The 22625-nt window shown below is 43.6% G+C and overlaps 1 protein-coding gene across 1 annotated transcript in view; it reads left to right on the top strand.

The window, feature by feature from the left end:
* LOC123765380 (uncharacterized) overlaps window positions 1–22625 on the top strand; it is a 111085-nt gene that overhangs the window by 56659 nt on the left and 31801 nt on the right. The window contains exons 4-8 of the mRNA XM_069338401.1: window positions 14066–14237; window positions 16764–16931; window positions 18628–18805; window positions 20133–20283; window positions 20404–20619. Of these exons, the coding sequence (XP_069194502.1) occupies window positions 14066–14237; window positions 16764–16931; window positions 18628–18805; window positions 20133–20283; window positions 20404–20619 (885 nt within the window). The remainder of the gene's footprint in view (window positions 1–14065; window positions 14238–16763; window positions 16932–18627; window positions 18806–20132; window positions 20284–20403; window positions 20620–22625) is intronic.

Raw genomic sequence — 22625 nt, 5'->3', positions numbered from 1 at the left:
GAACATTTCTTGTGTCGTGTTATCCGAACATTTCTTATATCGTGTTATCCGAACATTTCTTATGTCGTGTTATCCGAACATTTCTTGTATCGTGTTATCCGAACATTTCTTGTGTCGTGTTATCCGAACATTTCTTTTTTTGATAATGTGATGAACAACGACAGACGTATTATTTTTAATTTCCGGTGTGTGTACTGAGGTATACTTTTATTCTATACTGAAAGTATACTTTTAGCTCCTTCTTCAGCACTAAAGTATACTTGCTGGTGTAAACAGTTGTGGTGGTCTTTACCACCCTCCAGGGGTTGATAGGTCTTAATAACCCTCCAGAGGTTGATAGGCCTTAGTAACCCTCCAGAGGTTGATAGGTCTTAATAACCCTCCAGAGGTTGATAGGCCTTAATAACCCTCCAGAGGTTGATAGGTCTTAATAACCCTCCAGAGGTTGATAGGCCTTAATAACCCTCCAGAGGTTGATAGGTCTTAATAACCCTCCAGAGGTTAATAGGTCTTAACAACCCTCCAGAGGTTGATAGGCCTTAACAACCCTCCAGAGGTTGAGAGACCTTAACAACCCTCCAGAGGTTAATAGTCCTTAACAACCCTCCAGAGGTTGATAGGCCTTAACAACCCTCCAGAGGTTGATAGACCTTAACAACCCTCCAGAGGTTAATAGTCCTTAACAACCCTCTAGAGTCTAATGGGCCTTCAACACAAAACATCCTGGTACGCGCTTGAGCACCTTCAAGTTTTTAATCTGTTGTGCTAACTAGTTTTTTAAAGTCGTTTCTGATTCTCTCAGGATCGATGCTCTATTGTTTGGTGGGGTTTCCAGGCCGGGAGGTGAACAGGTTCAGAGTCTCATTTGTTCCATGGGATTGTTGGTGCAATTTCCGACAGTCTTTTCTTTTTTTTTTGTTTTTGCTGTGGCTGGATCCTGTTGACGGGGCTTAGGTAGAAGCGCTTGATCAACACTGCTTATTAGGTATAAGTATAGTCTTATACTCGCCTTACACACACACACACATACACACACGCACACACACACACACACACACACACACACACACACACACACACACACACACACACACACACACACACACACACACAGGGTTGATAAAGACAGTCTATTTAACACAAGGGGCACACGCACTAGGGGACACAGGTGGAAACTGAGTGCCCAAATGAGCCACAGAGATATTAGAAAGAACTTTTTTAGTGTCAGAGTGGTTGACAAATGGAATGCATTAGGAAGTGAAGTGGTGGAGGCTGACTCCATACACAGTTTCAAGTGTAGATATGATAGAGCCCAATAGATTCAGGAATCTGTACACTTGTTGATTGACGGTTGAGAGGCGGGACCAAAGAGCCAGAGCTCAACCCCCGCAAACACAACTAGGTGAGTACACCCCCCCCCCACACACACACGAAGTACGCACTTATCCAGGAAGCACTCATTATGCACTCTGTGTATTCAGCTTACACTTACCACCATGCACTTAATCAACAATCAATCACCTACAAGCACTAAGAGCTTACTCAACGGCTATCTTGCAAGCACTTGGAAAGTCCTCTGTAATCCAAGTGCTTATTTAGAGAATATTTAATCAGCAATAAGAACTTGGGGTGGACGGTAGAGCGACGGTCTCGCTTCATGCAGGTCGGCGTTCAATCCCCGACCGTCCACCAAGTGGTTGGGGCACCATTCCTTCCCCCCGTTCCATCTCAAATCCTTATCCCGACCCTTTCCCAGTGCTATATAGTCTAATGGCTTGGCGCTTTCCCCCTGATCTCTTCCCTTCCTTTCCAGCAAATTAGCGCTCAAGCAATTGCTGAATAAAACACTAACCCAACAACCACTCAACACACTTATCAAGCACTTACACTGTGCTACGAACTCACTATAAAAAAAAACACGTTTTTCAAGAATTTATTTACAAAATTTTTACTCTGAAAATACTCAGTAGAACCTCAAGAAGTAATCAGAGAAATAATTACTCAACTATTAAAAGTGGCGAATAAACTGCTTTTATAATACTCAACAAGCAATTGTCTATACTCATTAAGAAGGTAATTGTTGAACTAATATCAATCATATAATTAACTAGCAAACACTAGCTAACTAGGCAATCATTTACTCGAAGAGGAACGGACGACGACGTTTCGGTCCGTCTGGACCATTATGAAGTCGATTGTGAACGGACCGAAACGTCTTGGTCGTCTCTTTATCTTCTGGTGTGAGTCTGGTCATCATATCTTCACCCACGTCATTGTGACTCATCGTCTGCGCAAGCATTTACTCACAAAGCGCTATCTATGCAAGCATTTACTCACCAAGAACTATCTATGCAAGCATTTACTCACCAAGAACTATCTATGCAAGCATTTACTCACCAAGAACTATCTATGCAAGCATTTACTCACCAAGAACTATCTATGCAAGCATTTACTCACCAAGAACTATCTATGCAAGCATTTACTCACCAAGAACTATCTATGCAAGCATTTACTCACCAAGAACTATCTATGCAAGCATTTACTCACCAAGAACTATCTATGCAAGCATTTACTCACCAAGAACTATCTATGCAAGCATTTACTCACCAAGAACTATCTATGCAAACAGTTACTCACCAAGAACTATCTATGCAAGCATTTACTCACCAAGAACTATCTATGCAAGCATTCACTCACCAAGAACTATCTATGCAAACAGTTACTCACCAAGAACTATCTATGCAAGCATTCACTCACCAAGAACTATCTATGCAAACAGTTACTCACCAAACACTATCTATGCAAGCATTTACTCACCAAGCACTATCTATGCAAGCATTTACTCACCAAGAACTATCTATGCAAGCATTCACTCACCAAACACTAACAATGCAAGCATTTACTCACAAAGGGCTATCTATGCAAGCATTTACTCACCAAACAAATAATTATCCTCCAATCACGTGTTTTCACCTCAGCGAACTAACCAACCAAACCACGTCCTCACCAAACTTGCACTGACTAACCAACCCTTTGCAAAACATACAAGACACTCCAACTATTAGGCCCGTGATTAATACAGTAAGGTCATAGTTTGGAACACAGGGAGGGTGGTGTAGTTAAGGTGTTAGAGTGGTAGTTACAAGTTTCTGTGCTGCCGGATATACAGCCAAGGATGAGGTGAAGAACCTCGCTAATGGGTAAATATAGGTCAATTACAACTGGCCAATCTCCTATGGCTTCCATGATAGCTGGGGCAGCATACTGTATTTTTCGTCGCGTTCTCGAAGGTGGCAGAGTGTAATTTGGTGTTAGCTGGTCAAGAACGAAGCCAACTGTGCTACGGAGGGGTGAAAGATCTTTTGTATATATTATTAAGTTCCTCAAGAACCGTGTCAGTCTGAGGACATTAACTTGGGTTGGTAGTTCTCTCTCTCTTTACCTGCTGTTAAGGTGCAATTTGTGAAAAATATTAGTGTAAATTGGTGCTCGTTTAGATATCTAGTTGTGTTGCAAAAAAGGTGCTATCCCCAACGGAGAGCCTTTGGCACCAGCGAACTTGACATTGTGCAAAGGTGTCGTGTATCTGTTCCTTGTGGAGGATTATAATTTGGTCATGAGATAATGTTAGTCATGAAGAAGATTGCTCTAAGTGTGCAGTAAATTTGTATATATTTAACACTTAACTTCCTAAACACCTAAGGCACTACGGGCTCACCATAGCCCGTGCTACTTGGAACTCTGTTCCAGGTAGCGAATCTTTAACAACATCCTAAACACCATCATACTGTTCTTGGAAACATTATTTATCTATGACATTATATTACATTTGTTTACTTTAGTTTCTGTTCAAAACATTATTTAACTACAACGACTGCTGACCTTCAAGGAATTGTGATCGTTTTGTGAATGGTCATCCTTGGGGAGTAGGGGGTGGGGGGGGGGGGGGGTGAGGAAGTGAGCTCCCACCACCTTCGGAGCCTGATTTGCATTGTGAATACTTTAGTCATTCGCCCCTCTATGTAATACTCCAAGCGGTGCAGAACGCCATGTGATGCTTACATGACTCCTGCTCCTGCCAACGGTCCCTTATCCAAGGTTTGGATTTTAGCCGAGTCTCCACCTCCACGATACGTTTTCTCCGTAAATTGGGTTTTTATTCGTTTAAAAAAACGCGATTTGAGCAACAGCTCGTTTTCTATTACATATATTTTTCGTTCAACCCATTCTCGCACTTGCTTATAGTCAATATTGGCTTATTTAATAAGTGCATATGTGACATACTAATTGATTGTGAAAATTTTAGTTTACGTTGAAAAGCTTCATAGAAAACACCGACCTCACCTAACCTTCTTAGTATGTTAAGATAAGCATCTTATTGCTTCTTATTTACAATTATTACTTAACCTATCAACTTGATAGGTTAAGTAATAATTGTAATTTCTTTCTTCTTCTCTATCACACCTTGTTTTCAATAACGTTTTCCATCGCAGGTTGTTCTCTGTGTTATATTTAGGATATACAAAGACGAAACTTCGTTGTTGTTGTTGTTATAGATTCGCTACTTTGAACAAAAAGTTCCAAGTAGCACGGGCTATGGTGAGCCCGTAGATTAATTGACAACTCTTTGTTTGGTGTTGAAGTGAAGACTGAAATTAGCTGTCAGATTATTTATGCTTGTCTGTACAATTGTCCTGTTTACTTTATAAGCGAATAACCACTATTGTAAGTGTTATTTATTTTGCTTTGTAATTGTAAAAATTATTTCATAACAGTAGCTGAATAACGGCCATATTTTCGGGTATCTAGATCCTCCGCCACCACAAATTTTTCCCCCAAAAAGTGTGTCTGTGAAATTTTGTTTGTGTCTCAGTCTCCTCTATCCTCCAGCAGGATGTCTGGGAGAGGGAGGAGCTGAGTATGGCTGGGAGGGGATGGCTGACGATGGCTGGGAGAGGGAGACGGGTTGCATGCTTACCTAATACGTCAAAGGTCAAATGGGGAATCCATCCTCACCCTCTTATCTCCCTCACGTTCCCTCCCTCCCTCTCCATCCTCCCCATCCCATCAACCATCTTCAACTCCCGACCTGACACACAACCTCTTGCGATGTCATAATATGAAGTTATTCTCTCTCCCGATGTCACTGATATTCTTGGATGTAAGAAGGCGCCAGGGACATCAGGAGTGTCGGTCCAGGTCTTCACCAGTTATGACGTCAGTTCCGGTCTGACGCCACTATGATGTCATCGTTTCGTAGAGAGAGAGAGAGAGAGAGAGAGAGAGAGAGAGAGAGAGAGAGAGAGAGAGAGAGAGAGAGAGAGAGAGAGAGAGAGAGAGAGAGAGAGAGAGAGAGAGAGAGAGAGAGAGAGTTAGGGATAACAACTGCGAAGAAGGTCAATTACAACAGAAATAGAGGAAGTCACGAACCTGAAGTCCTGATGACATTTCATTTATCATCATCTCTAAATGCCCCTTTCTCATATATATATATATATATATATATATATATATATATATATATATATACATATATATATATATATATATATATATATATATATATATATATATATATATATATATATATATATATATATAATATATATATATATATAACAAAATCTAATATAAAAAAACTGATTTTGAATAGACAGTCGGTTAACATTTTTAATTCGTCTTTGAGGCTGGCCTTAAAGACGACATAACCTGAGTATGTATTGTGAATCATCTGTAAATTGTTTCCTATTCACGAGCATGGAGCTGAATTAATAAAACTTTGGCCAATAATTTGAGGATGGATTTCGCATACACGAGATGTGAGCGTACTAGTTTTTCATAATGAGTTTTGCAACTGTTGCTGTCGAGCACATATTAAAATGGGCATCAAGGCCAAAACGAGAAAACATAAAGCAGGTAACTTCTGTATAGTTCACTGACTCCTGATGATAAGTGGCTATTAAACTCTCTATATATCAGCCCGTCCTCCAAAATTGGGGAGGTAAGTATAACAGCCCCATAAGTGCAATTATGTACTATGTATGGATGCTAGGAATTGTACTTATTTATACTTAGTATTAAATCGTACTGTCAATTGTGAATATTGGAGTTTACCTGAAAAGCTGAATAGAAAACCACGACCTCACCTAACCGTCTTAGATTTTGAAGATAAGCATTTTATTGCTTCTTAATTACAATTACTACTTAACCTATAGCTATATTGATATTATTGTTTTATAAAACAAAACTAAAATATTTCAATAAATTGTAAAGTAACTCAGGATATTTTAAAGTTTTATATAAAATTTCTATGGTTTAATAAAACTGGAAAAAATTTCATATTTAAAACTTCTTCCTAAAATTCTGAGTGGCTTAACAGAAGACGAAGAGGTAAATGAAGCAGCCCCATAGGAGCAATTATGTACTATGTGCGATAGTCAGGAAATGTATTTATTACACTTAGAATTAAAACGTACTGTCAATTCGGAGGATGGGTTCCACATATATATATATATATATATATATATATATATATATATATATATATATATATATATATATATATATATACATATATATATATATATATATATATATATATATATATATACATATATATACATATATATATATATATATATATATATATATATATATATATATATATATATATATATATATATATATATATATATATATATATATATATATACCCTATTAAGGACTATAGCCATTGACTTCACTACAAGAAAAAAGACACAACTAAGATAGCAATCCTGGTTATATACAGCCGTACCATGAGACCAAGGAGTTGAAACAGGCCAAAGGCAGCTGCAATGTACAGTGTCGCAACTGAGGTCATCTCTTGACGGACGTCGCGCGGAAGAAAGGTGTATATACTTTGTACTCTGTAACAGAGCGACCCGTTGTGAAGCCATAGACATATACGGTGGAGGAGAATGTTAAATATTATATAATTTGTTGCGTGGTGATCATTGATGGAAATGGTTGTAATATATACGTTGGTTTTGGGTAAACAGGTATATTGGTCATCCTATTTATAGACTAGTTTACAAAAATAATCTTCCCTGCCTCTCCTCTTCACAGACGATGTCTTGTCTAATCGTCTCTCATACACAACATATCCAACATACCTGTTCTGGCTATGTTGCTGCTGTCTCTCAGTGCATAGTAAAACGCTCCAACCTTCTAAACAAACTTGATCTGACTTAAGCTTGGCCTCCTCTAATATCTCTCTCTCTCTCTGTTGCTCTCTCACACACTCTCTCTCTTCTGTTGCTATATCTTCTATTTCTATATTTCACCTATTTCTATTCCCCAATAGATCTGATATCATTCAAATACCTTATCCTGCCATTCATTCAAGTAATTATATTAACAATAGAACTTATTCTATCAACAATAGAACTTATGTTATCAACAATAGAACCTATTCTATCAACAATAGAACTTATGCTATCAACAATATAACTTATTTTATCAACAATAGAACCTATTCTATCAACAATTGCTATGAGGGGGGGGGGTGAGCTGGGGCTCTGCTAGGGGCTCAGGAGACAGAGTACTCAGTCTCTCTGACTCACATGACTCACCAGAGTCACTTGGTCCCACAGGAGAGGACCACGTAATGCCCACCACCGCAGGTCTTCGCTCCCACCACCGGGGTGCCACTGATTCATCCTGGGAGCTCTTCAGTCAACCATGGGGAACCTGCTATCATCAGTTCCGGCCTTGACCCACAGAAGAGTGGAGGAAGACTCAGGCTTACCTTAAACAAACACTTCCTCTGAGCCTTGCCTGCTATTACAAAAGGTTGCAGGAATTCCTTTCGCACCTGCTTTTCTCTGACTATAACAAGGTCACCAGCTGGGTTAATATTTCTGCACCCCAGCAGTGCAGTTCAGTGGGTATGCACTATGTTGCCTGTTGTCAAAGTTTTGCTACTCGTACCGCGTTGACACAGGACCGCCAGCCTAGGGTTCGCTTTCATGAAGGTCCGTGTTGCTCTACCATCCACCAGCCACTAAGAAATTTCTATATAAAACTCACTGTTCACTAGGTGGGGCTATTATATCCCTCGTATATGCTCATAGAGATAATATGGAGGCGCAATTAAACACATTAGTAAAATATGTGATACTAACATTAGCTACATGATCACATATACAAGTAATAATGATACAGAAATGGATATAAAGAATAAATGATCTGGAGATCGTCGGCAACTTTTCTCTCACGACCTCCGGCAACTCCGTCAGCTGGACAGATTTAAAAGGGGGGTCTCACACCCTCTCACTTTTGCACCGCTCTTGTGCCAGGTAAGTTACGGGCTCACCATAGCCCGTGCTACTTGGAACCTGTTCTGAGTGGCTGAATCTATAACAACAACCCTCTCAGAGCACGGGAGACATCTCCCGTCACGCAGGGTGCAGCTGCACCTCCACAGATCTCCAGTATCATATATTGATACTGGTAATGGCTAACAAACTGCCCTGCGGCCTATCCTAATACTAATGTACCAGTGTTATACTGAAACATAACAAGCCTGAATGGTCCCCAGGACTATATGCAACTGAAAACTCACACCCCAGAAGTGACTCGAACCCATACTGCCAAGAGCAACGCAACTGGTATGTACAGGATGCCTAAATCCGCTTGACCATCATGACCGAACAAAAGGAAGTGATAGCCGAAGCTATTTGAATCACTTCTCTGCCGGCACTCGGATGGTAATCTTGGGCATATTATAGATATTAGAAAGAACGTTTTTAGTGTCAGAGTGGTTGACAAATGGAATGCATTAGGAAGTGATGTGGTGGAGGCTGACTCCATACACAGTTTCAAGTGTAGATATGATAGAGCCCGATAGGCTCAGGAACCTGTACACCTGTTGATTGACGGTTGAGAGGCGGGACCAAAGAGCCAGAGCTCAACCCCCGCAAACACAACTAGGTGAGTACAACTAGGTGAGTACACACATTCCCAGGAAGCAGCCTGTCAACTTCCAGGTACCTATTTGCTGCTAGGTGAACAGATGCATCAGGGTCAAAAAAATGTTACCTATTTGTTTCTTCCTGAGCCGGGAATTGAACCCGGGCCCATAGGACTATGACCCAAAAGCGCTGTCCACTCAGCCGCGAGGCCCCACGGGTGTGTGTGTGTGTACTTTATTTAAGTAAATGGTTAAGCTTTAGCTCTTGGACCCAGAGATCATATCATATCTACTCTACTCGCTAATTGGGGGTCCATGAGTTAGTCAACTGTTGTGAGTTGACTAACCGCGTCCAACAGCCTGGTTGATCAGTCCAGCAACCAGGAGGCCTGGTCGACGACCGGGCCGCGGGGACACTAAGCCCCGGAAGCACCTCAAAGTACACAAGGTCATTCGTTAGTCGACAATGGAAATAATTGAGTTTGGTGATTTCAATGCTGTGTAAGTACGGATCCTATCAGAATAAATATCCCATAAAGGACGCTATTATTCATAATGTCATAGAAAATGAGGAATTTTCAAGCCAGTAAAGGGGTAACTATGTTAAATTTTCCCGAATTTCCATAAACAAATAGATCCATTATTTCATTCTATGTTAATTTTGCTTATTTACCCTACGGATCGTATGGTTGACTAACGCTGGTGTTAGAGTAGCGGTGGGGGGATATTTACACATCCGGAAATTTGACAATCATGTGATTCTCCCGTGGACGTTCACCCTCGGTCATGCAGCCTTGACTAATCTGTGAGGATGTGACGTCCTCGTCACGTGATGTAGTCAGGTACTCAACAAAGTGGTTGTGGGGGTTAGGGGGGATGGGTGGGTTCGGTGTTTGGTGTTTGGGTTAAGGCTTGTAATCAAAGTCCGTAGAGTTAATAGGGTTGTCGTAGTAGGTAATTATCTCTCTCTCTCTCTCTGTCTGTCTGTCTGTCTGTCTGTCTCTCTCTCTCTCTCTCTCTCTCTCTCTCTCTCTCTCTCTCTCTCTCTCTCTCTCTCTCTCTCTCTCTCTCTCTCTCTCTCTCTCTCTCTCTCTCACGAGGTCTGGCTAAACTTACACCACCTTAAAAAGTATTACATGATAGTCTATAGCAAAAATAAAAATAAAATCTCTGAGACACTCGAAACTTTTAAGGGAAGACTGACCTAAAATGTTAACATACTTCAGTTTTTGTTCATGAACTTATCTTGCCTCCCTCTCTCTCCCTATCCTTCTCGTCCCTCTCCCTGTCCCTCTCCCTGTTCTTCCCGTCCCTCCCTCTCCCCGTCCCTCCATACTCAAGGACAGAGAAGGGTTCCTCCCACAAATCACTGTCAGCACACCGGTGAGTCCTCAGTCCCGTCTTCTCTCTCTTGGCTGCTTATTATATTTTTCTCTCATTCCCTTCTTTCTTGCCCTACCTCTTGCTCCTCCCTATCTCCCTCCTGCTCCTCCCTATTTCTGCCACAAGCGCTGTGCGTATTAAGGCCTCTAGGCATACTATACACAACATTATGTTTGTAACTCTGTTTGTATACATACCTTAATAAACATAATTATTATTATTAATATATCTCCTACTTCCACCCCCCCACTCAGCCCCACGACCCCTTCCCTATTTCCCCCCCCTTCCCCCATTCTCTCCCCCACCCCCCCATAAACGTGACTACCCATTAGTGAGGTGAATATAATTGTTCCCCTCTCCCTCTCTCCCTCCTTCCCTACCCCAACAGGAAGGTCAAGGGCTCAACTTTGACCCTGGGTGAGGCTGCGGTTACCCCGAGGCTCACCGGGTGATGTTCCGGATGTGGTTTGGTGGATGTGAAGTCTACATCCATATGGGGAGGCAAGTTCGATCCCCTGATGGCCCATGTGGTTCGGTAAAGCGTTTATTTTTTTACGTTGACTCGTGGCTCTGAGGTGTCTCTGAACGGCCTATGAGATACGTCGTTCTCGTAGCTCAGCCCTCGGTCTGTCCTCATATCCCAGTTGCTTGGCCTCATATCCCAGCTGCTTGTCCTCATATCCCAGCTCCTTGTCCTCATATCCCAGCTCCTTGTCCTCATATCCCAGCTCCTTGTCCTCATATCCCAGCTCCTTGTCCACATATCCCAGCTCCTTGTCCTCATATCCCAGCTCCTTCGCCTCATATTTTGCGATTGACGCAAAATTAATGAGAAGGATTGTGACAGATGAGGATTGTAGGATCCTCCAAGAGGACTTAAACAGGCTGCAGAGATGGTCAGGGAAATGGCTACTGGAGTTTAAGACCAGTAAATGTAAAGCTATGGAAATGGGATCAGGTGATAGGAGACCAAAGGGACAGTACACAATGAAGGGGAACAGCCTACCTGTGACGACGCGTGAAAGAGACCTGGGGGTGGACGTAACACCTAATCTAACTCCTGAGGCACATATAAATAGGATAACGACAGCAGCGTACTCTACACTGGCAAAAGTTAGAACATCATTCAGAAACCTAAGTAAGGAGGCATTTAGGGCGCTTTACACTGCCTACGTGAGACCCGTCTTAGAGTCTCCGTGGTGTAGTGGTAAGACACTCGCCTGGCGTTCCGCGAGCGCTGTGTCATGGGTTCGTATCCTGGCCGGGGAGGATTTACTGGGCGCAATTCCTTAACTGTAGCCTCTGTTTAACGCAACAGTAAAATGTGTATTTGGATGAAAAAACGATTCTTCGCGGCAGGGGATCGTATTCCAGGGACCATAGGATTAAGGACTTGCCCGAAACGCTACGCGTACTAGTGGCTGTACAAGAATGTATGTATGTAGTATGCCGCGCCATCATGGAGTCCCCATCTGAAGAAACACATAAGGAAACTGGAAAACGTTCAGAAGTTAGCAGCGAGGCTTGTCCCAGAGTTACGAGGGATGGGGTATATTTTAGTATTATAGTATTTTATCAAGTCACCTCATTCTTTGGGCCACACGTGAACAACACAAAAAACTCACACTTCTGGGGTGTGAGTTTTCGGTTGCATCTATGCCTGGGGACCGTTCAGGCTTGTTCGCATTTGTGTTTCTCACGTGTGCCCCAAAGAATGAGGTGACTTGATAAAATACTATAATACTAAAATATACCCCATCCCTCGTAACTCTGGGACAAGCCTCGCTGCTAACTTCTGAACGTTTTCCAGTTTCCTTATGTGTTTCTTCAGATGGGGACTCCATGATGGCGCGGCATACTACATACATACATTCTTGTACAGCCACTAGTACGCGTAGCGTTTCGGGCAAGTCCTTAATCCTATGGTCCCTGGAATACGATCCCCTGCCGCGAAGAATCGTTTTTTCATCCAAATACACATTTTACTGTTGCGTTAAACAGAGGCTACAGTTAAGGAATTGCGCCCAGTAAATCCTCCCCGGCCAGGATACGAACCCATGACATAGCGCTCGCGGAACGCCAGGCGAGTGTCTTACCACTACACCACGGAGACTCTAAGACGGGTCTCACGTAGGCGGTGTAAAGCGCCCTAAAAGCCTCCTCATTTAGGTTTCTGAATGATGTTCTAACTTTTGCCAGTGTAGAGTACGCTGCTGTCGTTATCCTATTTATATGTGCCTCAGGAGTTAGATTAGGTGTTACGTCCACCTCCAGGTCTCTTTCACGCGTCGTCACAGGTAGGCTGTTCCCCTTCATTGTGTACTGTCCCTTTGGTCTCCTATCACCTGATCCCATTTCCATAACTTTACATTTACTGGTGTTAAACTCCAGTAGCCATTTCCCTGACCATCTCTGCAACCTGTTTAAGTCCTCTTGGAGGATCCTACAATCCTCATCTGTCACAACTCTTCTCATTAATTTTGCGTCATCCGCAAACATTGACATGTATGATTCCACTCCTGTAAACATATCATTTACGTAAATTAGAAAGAGGATTGGTCCCAGCACCGATCCTTGAGGTACTCCACTTGTTACTGTTCGCCAGTCCGACTTCTCGCCCCTTACCATTACCCTCTGGCTCCTTCCTGTTAGGTAGTTCTTCACCCATACTAGGGCCTTTCCGCTTACTCCTGCCTGCCTCTCAAGTTTGTATAGCAGTCTCATGTGCGGTACTGTATCAAAGGCCTTTTGGCAGTCAAGAAATATGCAGTCTGCCCAGCCTTCTCTGTCCTGCCTTATCCTTGTTACTTTATCATAGAAAGTAAAGTGTGTGTGTGAGTGTGTGTGTGAGTGTGTGTGTGTGTGCGTGCGCGCGCGTGTGTGTGTCCTTGCACGGTCATGTACACGGACAACGCCCTTGGGGGGGGCAACGCTCTGTCCTTGAAAAAACATAAACATTCGTTTTTTTTTGTGGTCCTCGTCCGAGCCCGGTAAATCCTCGCTGTTTTTGCTTATTTTTCCAGTATTTGTTTGTCTTTGTAAGTTGCTTTCGGGAGAATCTGTGAGATTTTGTGTCTTTGTTTCAAGAAGTTTGAAAGTTTCTTTGTTTATTATACATGTTTAGAGAATAGAGTTGCTTACTTTATTTGTTTTTTGTTTTAATGTGACATTTACGAAATATTTAATCTCATGTCTTTGTTGTATTTGTTTTTATGTACTTGTTTGCTAAGCTGATTTTTTTGTAAATGTTTTAAAATGATAAATTTACTTTATTTCAGGATTTTTTTTTTGTTCTTTGAATTTCAAATTTTTTTTGTTCAAAACTTTTCTTGTTGCCAAAGTTTGAATATTTTTGTTCTGAGGATTTACAAATATTTTTTGTGTTTGTTTGTTTTAGCGAAATTTTAGGTTTTTATTTGTGCTGTTTTGTTGTGAGTGTGAAATGTTTGTTTGTTTGTCTAATAAGTTTGATTTTTAAATATTCATTAAGTTTATAAGTTAAGTTTTTTTAGAGATAAGTTTTTTCAAAGTTAGGTTAATTCTTTTTAAGTTAGGTTAAGTTTTTTTAAAATCAGGTTAAGTTTTATAAAGTTAATTTTTTTAAACCTAGGAAAAGTTTATCAAATTATGACAAGTTAGTTTAAATTAGATTTCCAAATCCATTTTCTTCCTTTTGCATGTTCTCGCGAACCTCTGATCAACGGAGCTGTTGTTGCTCTCTTCCCACAGGGGAGACCGTGGGTGCTCCGGACTCCGGTCAGAGTGTCCGGTTGAGCGGTGGAGGTGGACCTTGGGCCGGTTATCTCCAGGTTCGATACCAGGACAAGTGGGCCTATGTTGATGCTCGAGGCTGGACCCATGAGCTAGGGCGTGTGGTATGTGGTCAGCTGGGCTATGTAGGGTGAGTATGTGGTCAGCTGGGCTATGTTGGGTGAGTATTGTGTGGGTATGTGGTCAGCTGGGCTATGTAGGGTGAGTATTGTGTGGGTATGTGGTCAGCTGGGCTATGTTGGGTGAGTATTGTGTGGGTATGTGGTCAGCTGGGCTATGTTGGGTGGGTATTATGTGGGTATGTGGTCAGCTGGGCTATGTTGGGTGAGTATTGTGTGGGTATGTGGTCAGCTGGGCTATGTTGGGTGGGTATTATGTGGGTATGTGGTCAGCTGGGCTATGTTGGGTGGGTATTATGTGGGTATGTAGTCAGCTGGGCTATGTTGGGTGGGTATTATGTGGGTATGTGGTCAGCTGGGCTATGTTGGGTGGGTATTATGTGGGTATGTGGTCAGCTGGGCTATGTTGGGTGGGTATTATGTGGGTATGTGGTCAGCTGGGCTATGTTGGGTGGGTATTATGTGGGTATGTGGTCAGCTGGGCTATGTTGGGTGGGTATTATGTGGGTATGTGGTCAGCTGGGCTATGTTGGGTGGGTATTATGTGGGTATGTGGTCAGCTGGGCTATGTTGGGTGGGTATTATGTGGGTATGTGGTCAGCTGGGCTATGTTGGGTGAGTATTGTGTGGGTATGTGGTCAGCTGGGCTATGTTGGGTTAGTATTGTGTGGGTATGTGGTCAGCTGGGCTATGTTGGGTTAGTATTGTGTGGGTATGTGGTCAGCTGGGCTATGTTGGGTGGGTATTATGTGGGTATGTGGTCAGCTGGGCTATGTTGGGTGTGTATTATGTGGGTATGGACCAATAGGAGACGGTCCCTGTTAAGCATCAAACTACCTATATAACTTTCGAACTACGTTGAAGGCTCTTAATTTTCACTACCTACGTGAGACCAACCCTGAAGTATGCAGCCACATCGTGGAACTCTCCGCCAACCTCCTCCCAACACAAAGTTTACAAGTAAACTCTAAAAAATGGACCAGGAGTTTACATACTTCCCCCTAGCAGTGAACATACAGGCAGACACATACACCCTTAGGAGACTCGAACCTGGGTCACTTTTGAGGTGAGGTCCTACTGTTTGCTCATTCCCCCCCCCCCCCTACCCTTCTCTTTCCTTAGTCTCTTACCTACCCCCCCCCTCCCCCCTCCATGCATCCTAATGGCCCTGAACTAGCCATTTGTTAGGTAATTTACAACTCATTTTCTCATTCCATTTATATCCCCTTTTAAAAATGTATTTCGTAAATATCTTTTTTTTAATAATTTACTATCTGCTTCTCCTCTTTTCTTTCTTGTTTATCTTCGTTCTCCTTCGTTCTTATCTTCCTGTTTTGTAGCCTATTGAGAGAGAGAGAGAGAGAGAGAGAGAGAGAGAGAGAGAGAGAGAGAGAGAGAGAGAGAGAGAGAGAGAGAGAGAGAGAGAGAGAGAGAGGCTAATTTGAATAACTACAATTTTGTCAATGTATAATTCACCGCCTCCTCCTGAAGCCAGGTCCAACTACCACAATCCCCACCACCACCACCACCACCACAACCACAACCACAATCACCACCACAATAACCTCCAAGGCCATCCACCTTCAACACGTCTTTACAAACACCTTCACACAAAGAGGAAACAACCCCACCCTATCTCCCTTACAATCACCAATATCCCCTGCCACAACCACCCCCCAACCCCCCCCCTACCACCATCACACGAACGCCTACCACCCTACCAACCACCATCACCCACAGACCTTCAACTTGACTCGCAGAAATTTTTGGCGCAGTCCGCCATCAACCCGACCTTGAGAGCGTCATGTTATACGGGGTCCTCGCGTCCTTGCTTGCTGGGGCTCCCTGCTTGTTCCGAGTTCACTGGTTCGATGTTTAGGCCAAGAGGAGCTGCATGGGCCTATATGAGGCCTTTGTTGAGTTCTGGAGGCCTATATAAGACCTATATATCAACATCTAAATGGTTATTAAGGCCTATATACCAACCTCTGGAGGGTTATTAAGGTCTATCAATCTCTGGAGGGTTATTAAGGTCTATCAATCTCTGGAGGGTTATTAAGGTCTATCAATCTCTGGAGGGTTATTAAGGTCTATCAATCTCTGGAGGGTTATTAAGGCCTATCAATCTCTGGAGGGTTATTAAGGTCTATCAATCTCTGGAGGGTTATTAAGGTCTATCAATCTCTGGAGGGTTATTAATGTCTATCAATCTCTGGAGGGTTATTAAGGTCTATCAATCTCTGGAGGGTTATTAAGGTCTATCAATCTCTGGAGGGTTATTAAGGTCTATCAATCTCTGGAGGATTATTAAGGTCTATCAATCTCTGGAGGGTTATTAAGGTCTATCAATCTCTGGAGGGTTATTAAGGTCTATCAATCTCTGGAGGGTTATTAAGGTCTATCAATCTCTGGAGGGTTATTAAGTCCTATATACCAACCTCTGGAGGGTTATTAAGGTCTATCAATCTCTGGAGAGTTATTAAGGTCTGTTATTGGAGGGTTATTGACCGTTATTGTCACTATTGTCCTCCTTACAGGTACGAGTCTGGCAGTGGGGTGGTGGCAGGCGGGACCGAGAGCAGCAGCACCACCACCTCTCCGCCCGTGGTGCAGCTAGGGTGCCCTGGAGGCATCTCCTCTCTCTCCAGGTGTAGGCCGAGTGCCTGTACCTCCTGCCGCGCTGAGACGCCGGTACTCTCCATCAGGTGAGCCCTGACCCCATCAGGTGGGTCTTGGCCCCCATCAGGGGGGTCCTGGCCCCATCAGGGGGGTCCTGGCCCCCATCTGGTGGGTCCTGGCCCCATCAGGGTGGGTCCTGGCCCCCATCAGGTGGGTCCTGACCCCATCAGGTGGGTCCTGGCCCCATCAGGGGGGGTCCTGGCCCCATCAGGTGGGTCCTGGCCCCATCAGGTGGGTCCTGGCCCCATCAGGTGGGTCCTGGCCCCATCAGGGGGGTCCTGGCCCCATCAGGGGGGTCCTGGCCCCATCAGGGGGGTCCTGGCCCCATCAGGGGGGTCCTGTCCCCATCAGAGGGGTCCTGACCCCATCAGGGGGGTCCTGGCCCCATCAGGGGGGTCCTGGCCCCATCAGGGGGGTCCTGGCCCCATCAGGGGGGTCCTGGCCCCCATCAGGGGGGTCCTGGCCCCCATCAGGGGGGTCCTGACCCCATCAGGGGGGTCCTGACCCCATCAGGGGGGTCCTGACCCCATCAGGGGGGTCCTGGAGATGTCTCCCGGGAATCAACTGGTGTTGTCAGTCCTGCAGGTACTGCTGATGTTAGCTGGTTTAAGTGTATGGGGAGAGATACAATTGTGTGATGCCGACGCCTTGGCTAATTTCTTGTGGATTTACTCTCTAAATGGCAATTGATTTAATTTGTAATCCTTTGCGTTTATATGTAATTGGTAAATTACGTGTTTTTGGTCTTGGTGCTCCTAGCTGTTCTTTATATACTTGATGTTCGCTGTGTCCTGTATTTTGGTTCACAAACTTTATCGTGTAGTTCATTTCCTTGTTCAGCTCGCTAAACCGAGAACATCGCAGATTGTATAATTTAATTCGTTTTGAAATGGAAAAAAAATTAGTTGACTTATTCCTCTCCAGAATTGACGTAAACACAACTTAATTTTTAAAGTTTCTATGTTATTACAAAGTTTTAGAGCAATTACAATTTCTCCGCAACTTTTGACTTATTTACGACGCTTTAAAAGCTACAAAACTGTTATGAAAAATAATTTTTATTTTTGCTTTGATTGTCACTTTCGATTGAAAAAATAATTGATGACTTATAGGACTGTTATTGTACCATAATTCCTGATGTCACAGGTTAAAGCCCAGTCAATCTTTAAAAGGTCATTAAGGCCACCACAATAGCTTACCGACGAACCAGCAAGTATATACTTCAGTCCTGAACTAAAGTATACTCGCAGAACATATATACACACCAAGAAACAAGGTATAGACTTCAGGGTGAATATATTCGAGACAATAGTGTTTTCCTTCATAGTCCCCCCCCTCTGTTGACCAATTTTCTTCCTGTATTACATGCAGTAGTTGGTTGAAGGTCAGCACATATGTGATCACTCACGTCCAAGGGCACTACCAAGTTCACGTTCTCTATGTCTAGTGTGTATGTTTATGTGTGTAATTACCTAAGTGTAGTTACAGGATGAGAGCTACTCATGCTCGTGGTGTCCCGTCTTCCCAGTACTCATTGTCGTATAACGCTTTGAAACCACTGTGTGTGTGTGTTTGTTTCCATTTATGTATGTTTAATATTTACAGTATAATTATATATATTATTGCTCTGTTATTATTGCTAGTATAATTACACTATATTATTAATGCTAGTATAATTACATAATTAATTAATCATCTCTTGCTCCTCCATCCATTCCACAGATGTACACGGGCTCCAACCCACCGGTGTCCCTCCCAGCCTGCAGGAGGGGGAGGAGCGCCATGGGAGAGGTGGCGTGACAACTGCTTCATGGTCCTCGACAACTACAGGGCCACTAAAGACTCGGCTAGTGCCATGTGCCGCGAAAGAGGGGCTCAGCTCCTGACCATCGACTCACAGGTAGGTTGGTCCATGTAGCCTTATATGGGGGATATATTTCTGTGCCCCTGAGTGATGGTTTGGTGCCCTGGGGTGGTACAAGTGGCATTAATACTACTGCAACAGCTTTATGCAACTTTTCCAAGTTGAATTGTTGCAATTATTAATCTTGTGCGTTTTGATGTGATACTTTTAAATGTGTATTTATTTATTTACTTACTTTTACAACCACTTGTACCTTTTTATAAGTATCATATTAAGTGGTACTTTCTTGCGAAGCCACTATAACATGCATAGCGTTTCTAGCAGCAGTGTAAGGGTTAAACTACATTTGTGCAAAGCAAACTGATGAAAACACTGAGAATCTATACGAAATCATTAAGAAAAAACTCTCATAATGCAATGCCACATGATCCAGAGATGGGAAATCTTACTCGGTAAGCAGGTCCAGGCAACAGATCAAGCCAGAAGGAGATGAGTGGTCAGATTCCTTATTCTCGGACTGCCAGAGAGGCCTCGATCCAGTACCCCACCTGAGACTATAGTGTATTGTTGTTTTAGATTCAGCTACTCGCAACAAAAAGTCCCAAGTAGCACAGGCTATGGTGAGCCCCTAATGGACTTGCTTGGCACAGGAGCAGGGCTATTTGGACTAGTGTACAAGTTGGGGAGACATAATAGCGAGTGGTAAGGTGAAGGGAGTATGAGGGAGTACCTAACCAACAGGAAACAAAGAGTCACCATGAGAAACTTCACACTGGCAGTATTACAACACTGCAAAACTGTATAACCACAACATTGTTACAGCATAATGACTCCGCTGTGGTTACTGTGTTACCCGCGTGGTAACTCGTTTCCTCGAGTAACTTCTCTCGACGCGAGTATAATATGCTGGAGGACCTCAAGAACCTAAATGATAACCTTGACCACATGGAACAAAATGCTTCAACAAACACTCACTTATGGACACACTCGGAGACACACTGGCGCGCAAGTGTAAATATTTAAATGATAAACACCTGAAAAGTGACTCTCGACTTCCGCGTTATTGAGGACCCTCAGTGACGGTTGTGCTGTAGCTCTTGGTCTACTGATTGTTATACTATAAAGTCATATATGTATTTATATATATATATATATATATATATACATATATATATATACATATATATATATATATATATATATATATATATATATATATATATATATATATATATATATATATATGTATATATATATATATATATATATATATATATATTCACATACTGTATGTATATAAAGTTTATTTTACTCATGAACTCAATCTCTGGCACAGATGTTTATCTTCCACTCTCCTTCACAGGCGGAACATGAGTACATCTCGGAGCTGCTCGGTGCTACTGTGGACGACAATGACTTCTACACCGACGGTGTGGGCGTGACTGTGGGCGGCCTGAGGGTGTGGGCGTGGGGCGCCTCTCATCACGGTCTCCAGCACTCCAAGTGGTGGCCAGGTGGGCGGCGTGGGCGGCGTGAACCTCTTAACATGGCCTACAAGACTGAAAAAACAATCACTTCTCTACCTCTTCAACTGATCTTATCATCCTTCTCTTCCTCTTCTCTCTCTCCTACAGGATGGAACGCCACCGGAAGGAGGACCTTCTCTACAGCTCCTACGGGCTCCTCTACGTCCTCTACCTCCTCCGCATCATCCTGCTTGGTGCTGAAGAAGTCCTACCCTCTGACGGAAGGCTCCAGCAGCACCTACGACAGCGGGTTCTACTACTATCACCCCACCGACTGCCTCCAAAAGCGGCCATTCGTGTGTAAAGCCTCCGTCAAGGATGTTGGTGAGTACTGCGGGAGGAGATCCTATAGATAGGAAAGGTAGATACAGAGATAAAACATAGTGGGAAGGAGAGATGTAGACTGATAATAACATAAACACACACAAATACACTTATCATGACATTATCCAAGAGGCATCAACAATAATTCACATTTTGGAAGTAAAGTTCTTAGTCATGGAGGATTTCAACTATGAAGAATTGACTGGGAAAAAGGGGAACCGCTCCGTCAGGAGATAAACTCCCTGACGTAACGTTCAGGAGAGACAAACACAGGAGAAAGTAAGATTTCCTGACGAGGTTGGACCTGAGAATCACCCAGAAATAAACATATAACGAATAAACATTCAACTCCTGACAGCAGACAGTCAGGTGATAATGATAATTGGCTATGAAGAGTGAAAACAGTTTCTCAGAGGTAAGACAAAGAAGTGTAGGCCCTGACACACACAGGGTGTAGGGCCCTGACACACAGGGTGTAGGCCCTGACACACACAGGGTGTAGGCCCTGACACATACAGGGTGTAGGGCCTGACACACACAGGGTGTAGGGCCTGACACACACAGGGTGTAGGCCCTGACACACACAGGGTGTAGGGCCTGACACACACAGGGTGTAGGGCCTGACACACACAGGGTGTAGGCCCTGACACACACAGGGTGTAGGCCCTGACACATACAGGGTGTAGGGCCTGACACACAGGGTGTAGGCCCTGACACATACAGGGTGTAGGCCCTGACACACACAGGGTGTAGGGCCTGACACACACAGGGTGTAGGCCCTGACACACACAGGGTGTAGGGCCTGACACACACAGGGTGTAGGCCCTGACACACACAGGGTGTAGGCCCTGACACACACAGGGTGTAGGGCCTGACACAGAGGGTGTAGGACAACCCCCGCAAGCACAACTAGGTGAGCACACGAGACACACAGAGTGTAGGACACTCCCCGAGTAGGATGCTTGCTGTCACTTCTTTAGGAGGAAGATGTCTACAAAAGACTAGATTATCAGGCCACTGAATAGGCAAATGTCACACAGAAAACGATTAGGAAATATGCGAAGCACGATACACAAGCTGCCAGGAAGATTTTAGGCTGGAAGCTGATCTGTTGATAGAACAAAGGGATTTTGAAAGAGTAGAGACCCCTTACCCCCCACCCCTCCCTCCCTCTCTCTCTCTCTCTCTCTCTCTCTCTCTCTCTCTCTCTCTCTCTCTCTCTCTCTCTCTCTCTCTCTCTCTCTCTCTCTGAGCTCACTGTAAAGGCAGTTACACCAAAGAGAAGCGAGGGAAAGAATTGCCGGAACAAAACGATCCACACCATAAACCCAGACGCGATATCACCCTGGTTACTGAAGGAGGCAGCGCAAGCACTGTGTAATCCCCCTTCAAATAGCACCCAATTCCTCCATGGATATCCAGACAGTTGAAAAAAGGGCTCAATTAAGTTGTTCCAGCTTACAATAAAGGTGGAAGACATGAACTATAAAGGCTAGTTGTACCCTTGGAACAAGAGAACCATAGAGGCTAGTTGAACCCTTGGAACAAGAGAACCATAGAGGCTAGTTGAACCCTTGGAACAAGAGAACCATAGAGGCTAGTTGAACCCTTGGAACTAGAGAACCATAGAGGCTAGTTGAACCCTTGGAACTAGAGAACCATAGAGGCTAGTTGAACCCTTGGAACTAGAGAACCATAGAGGCTAGTTGAACCCTTGGAACTAGAGAACCATAGAGGCTAGTTGAACCCTTGGAACTAGAGAACCATAGAGGCTAGTTGAACCCTTGGAACAAGAGAACCATAGAGGCTAGTTGAACCCTTGGAACAAGAGAACCATAGAGGCTAGTTGAACCCTTGGAACAAGAGAACCATAGAGGCTAGTTGAACCCTTGGAACAAGAGAACCATAGAGGCTAGTTGAACCCTTGGAACAAGAGAACCATAGAGGCTAGTTGAACCCTTGGAACTAGAGAACCATAGAGGCTAGTTGAACCCTTGGAACTAGAG

The sequence above is a fragment of the Procambarus clarkii genome, chromosome 5 (assembly GCF_040958095.1).
Source record: "Procambarus clarkii isolate CNS0578487 chromosome 5, FALCON_Pclarkii_2.0, whole genome shotgun sequence".
NCBI classification, from domain to species: Eukaryota; Metazoa; Arthropoda; class Malacostraca; order Decapoda; family Cambaridae; genus Procambarus; species Procambarus clarkii.
The sequence above is the reverse complement of the archived record's forward strand: the minus strand, read 5'-3'. Positions and strand labels throughout refer to the sequence as shown.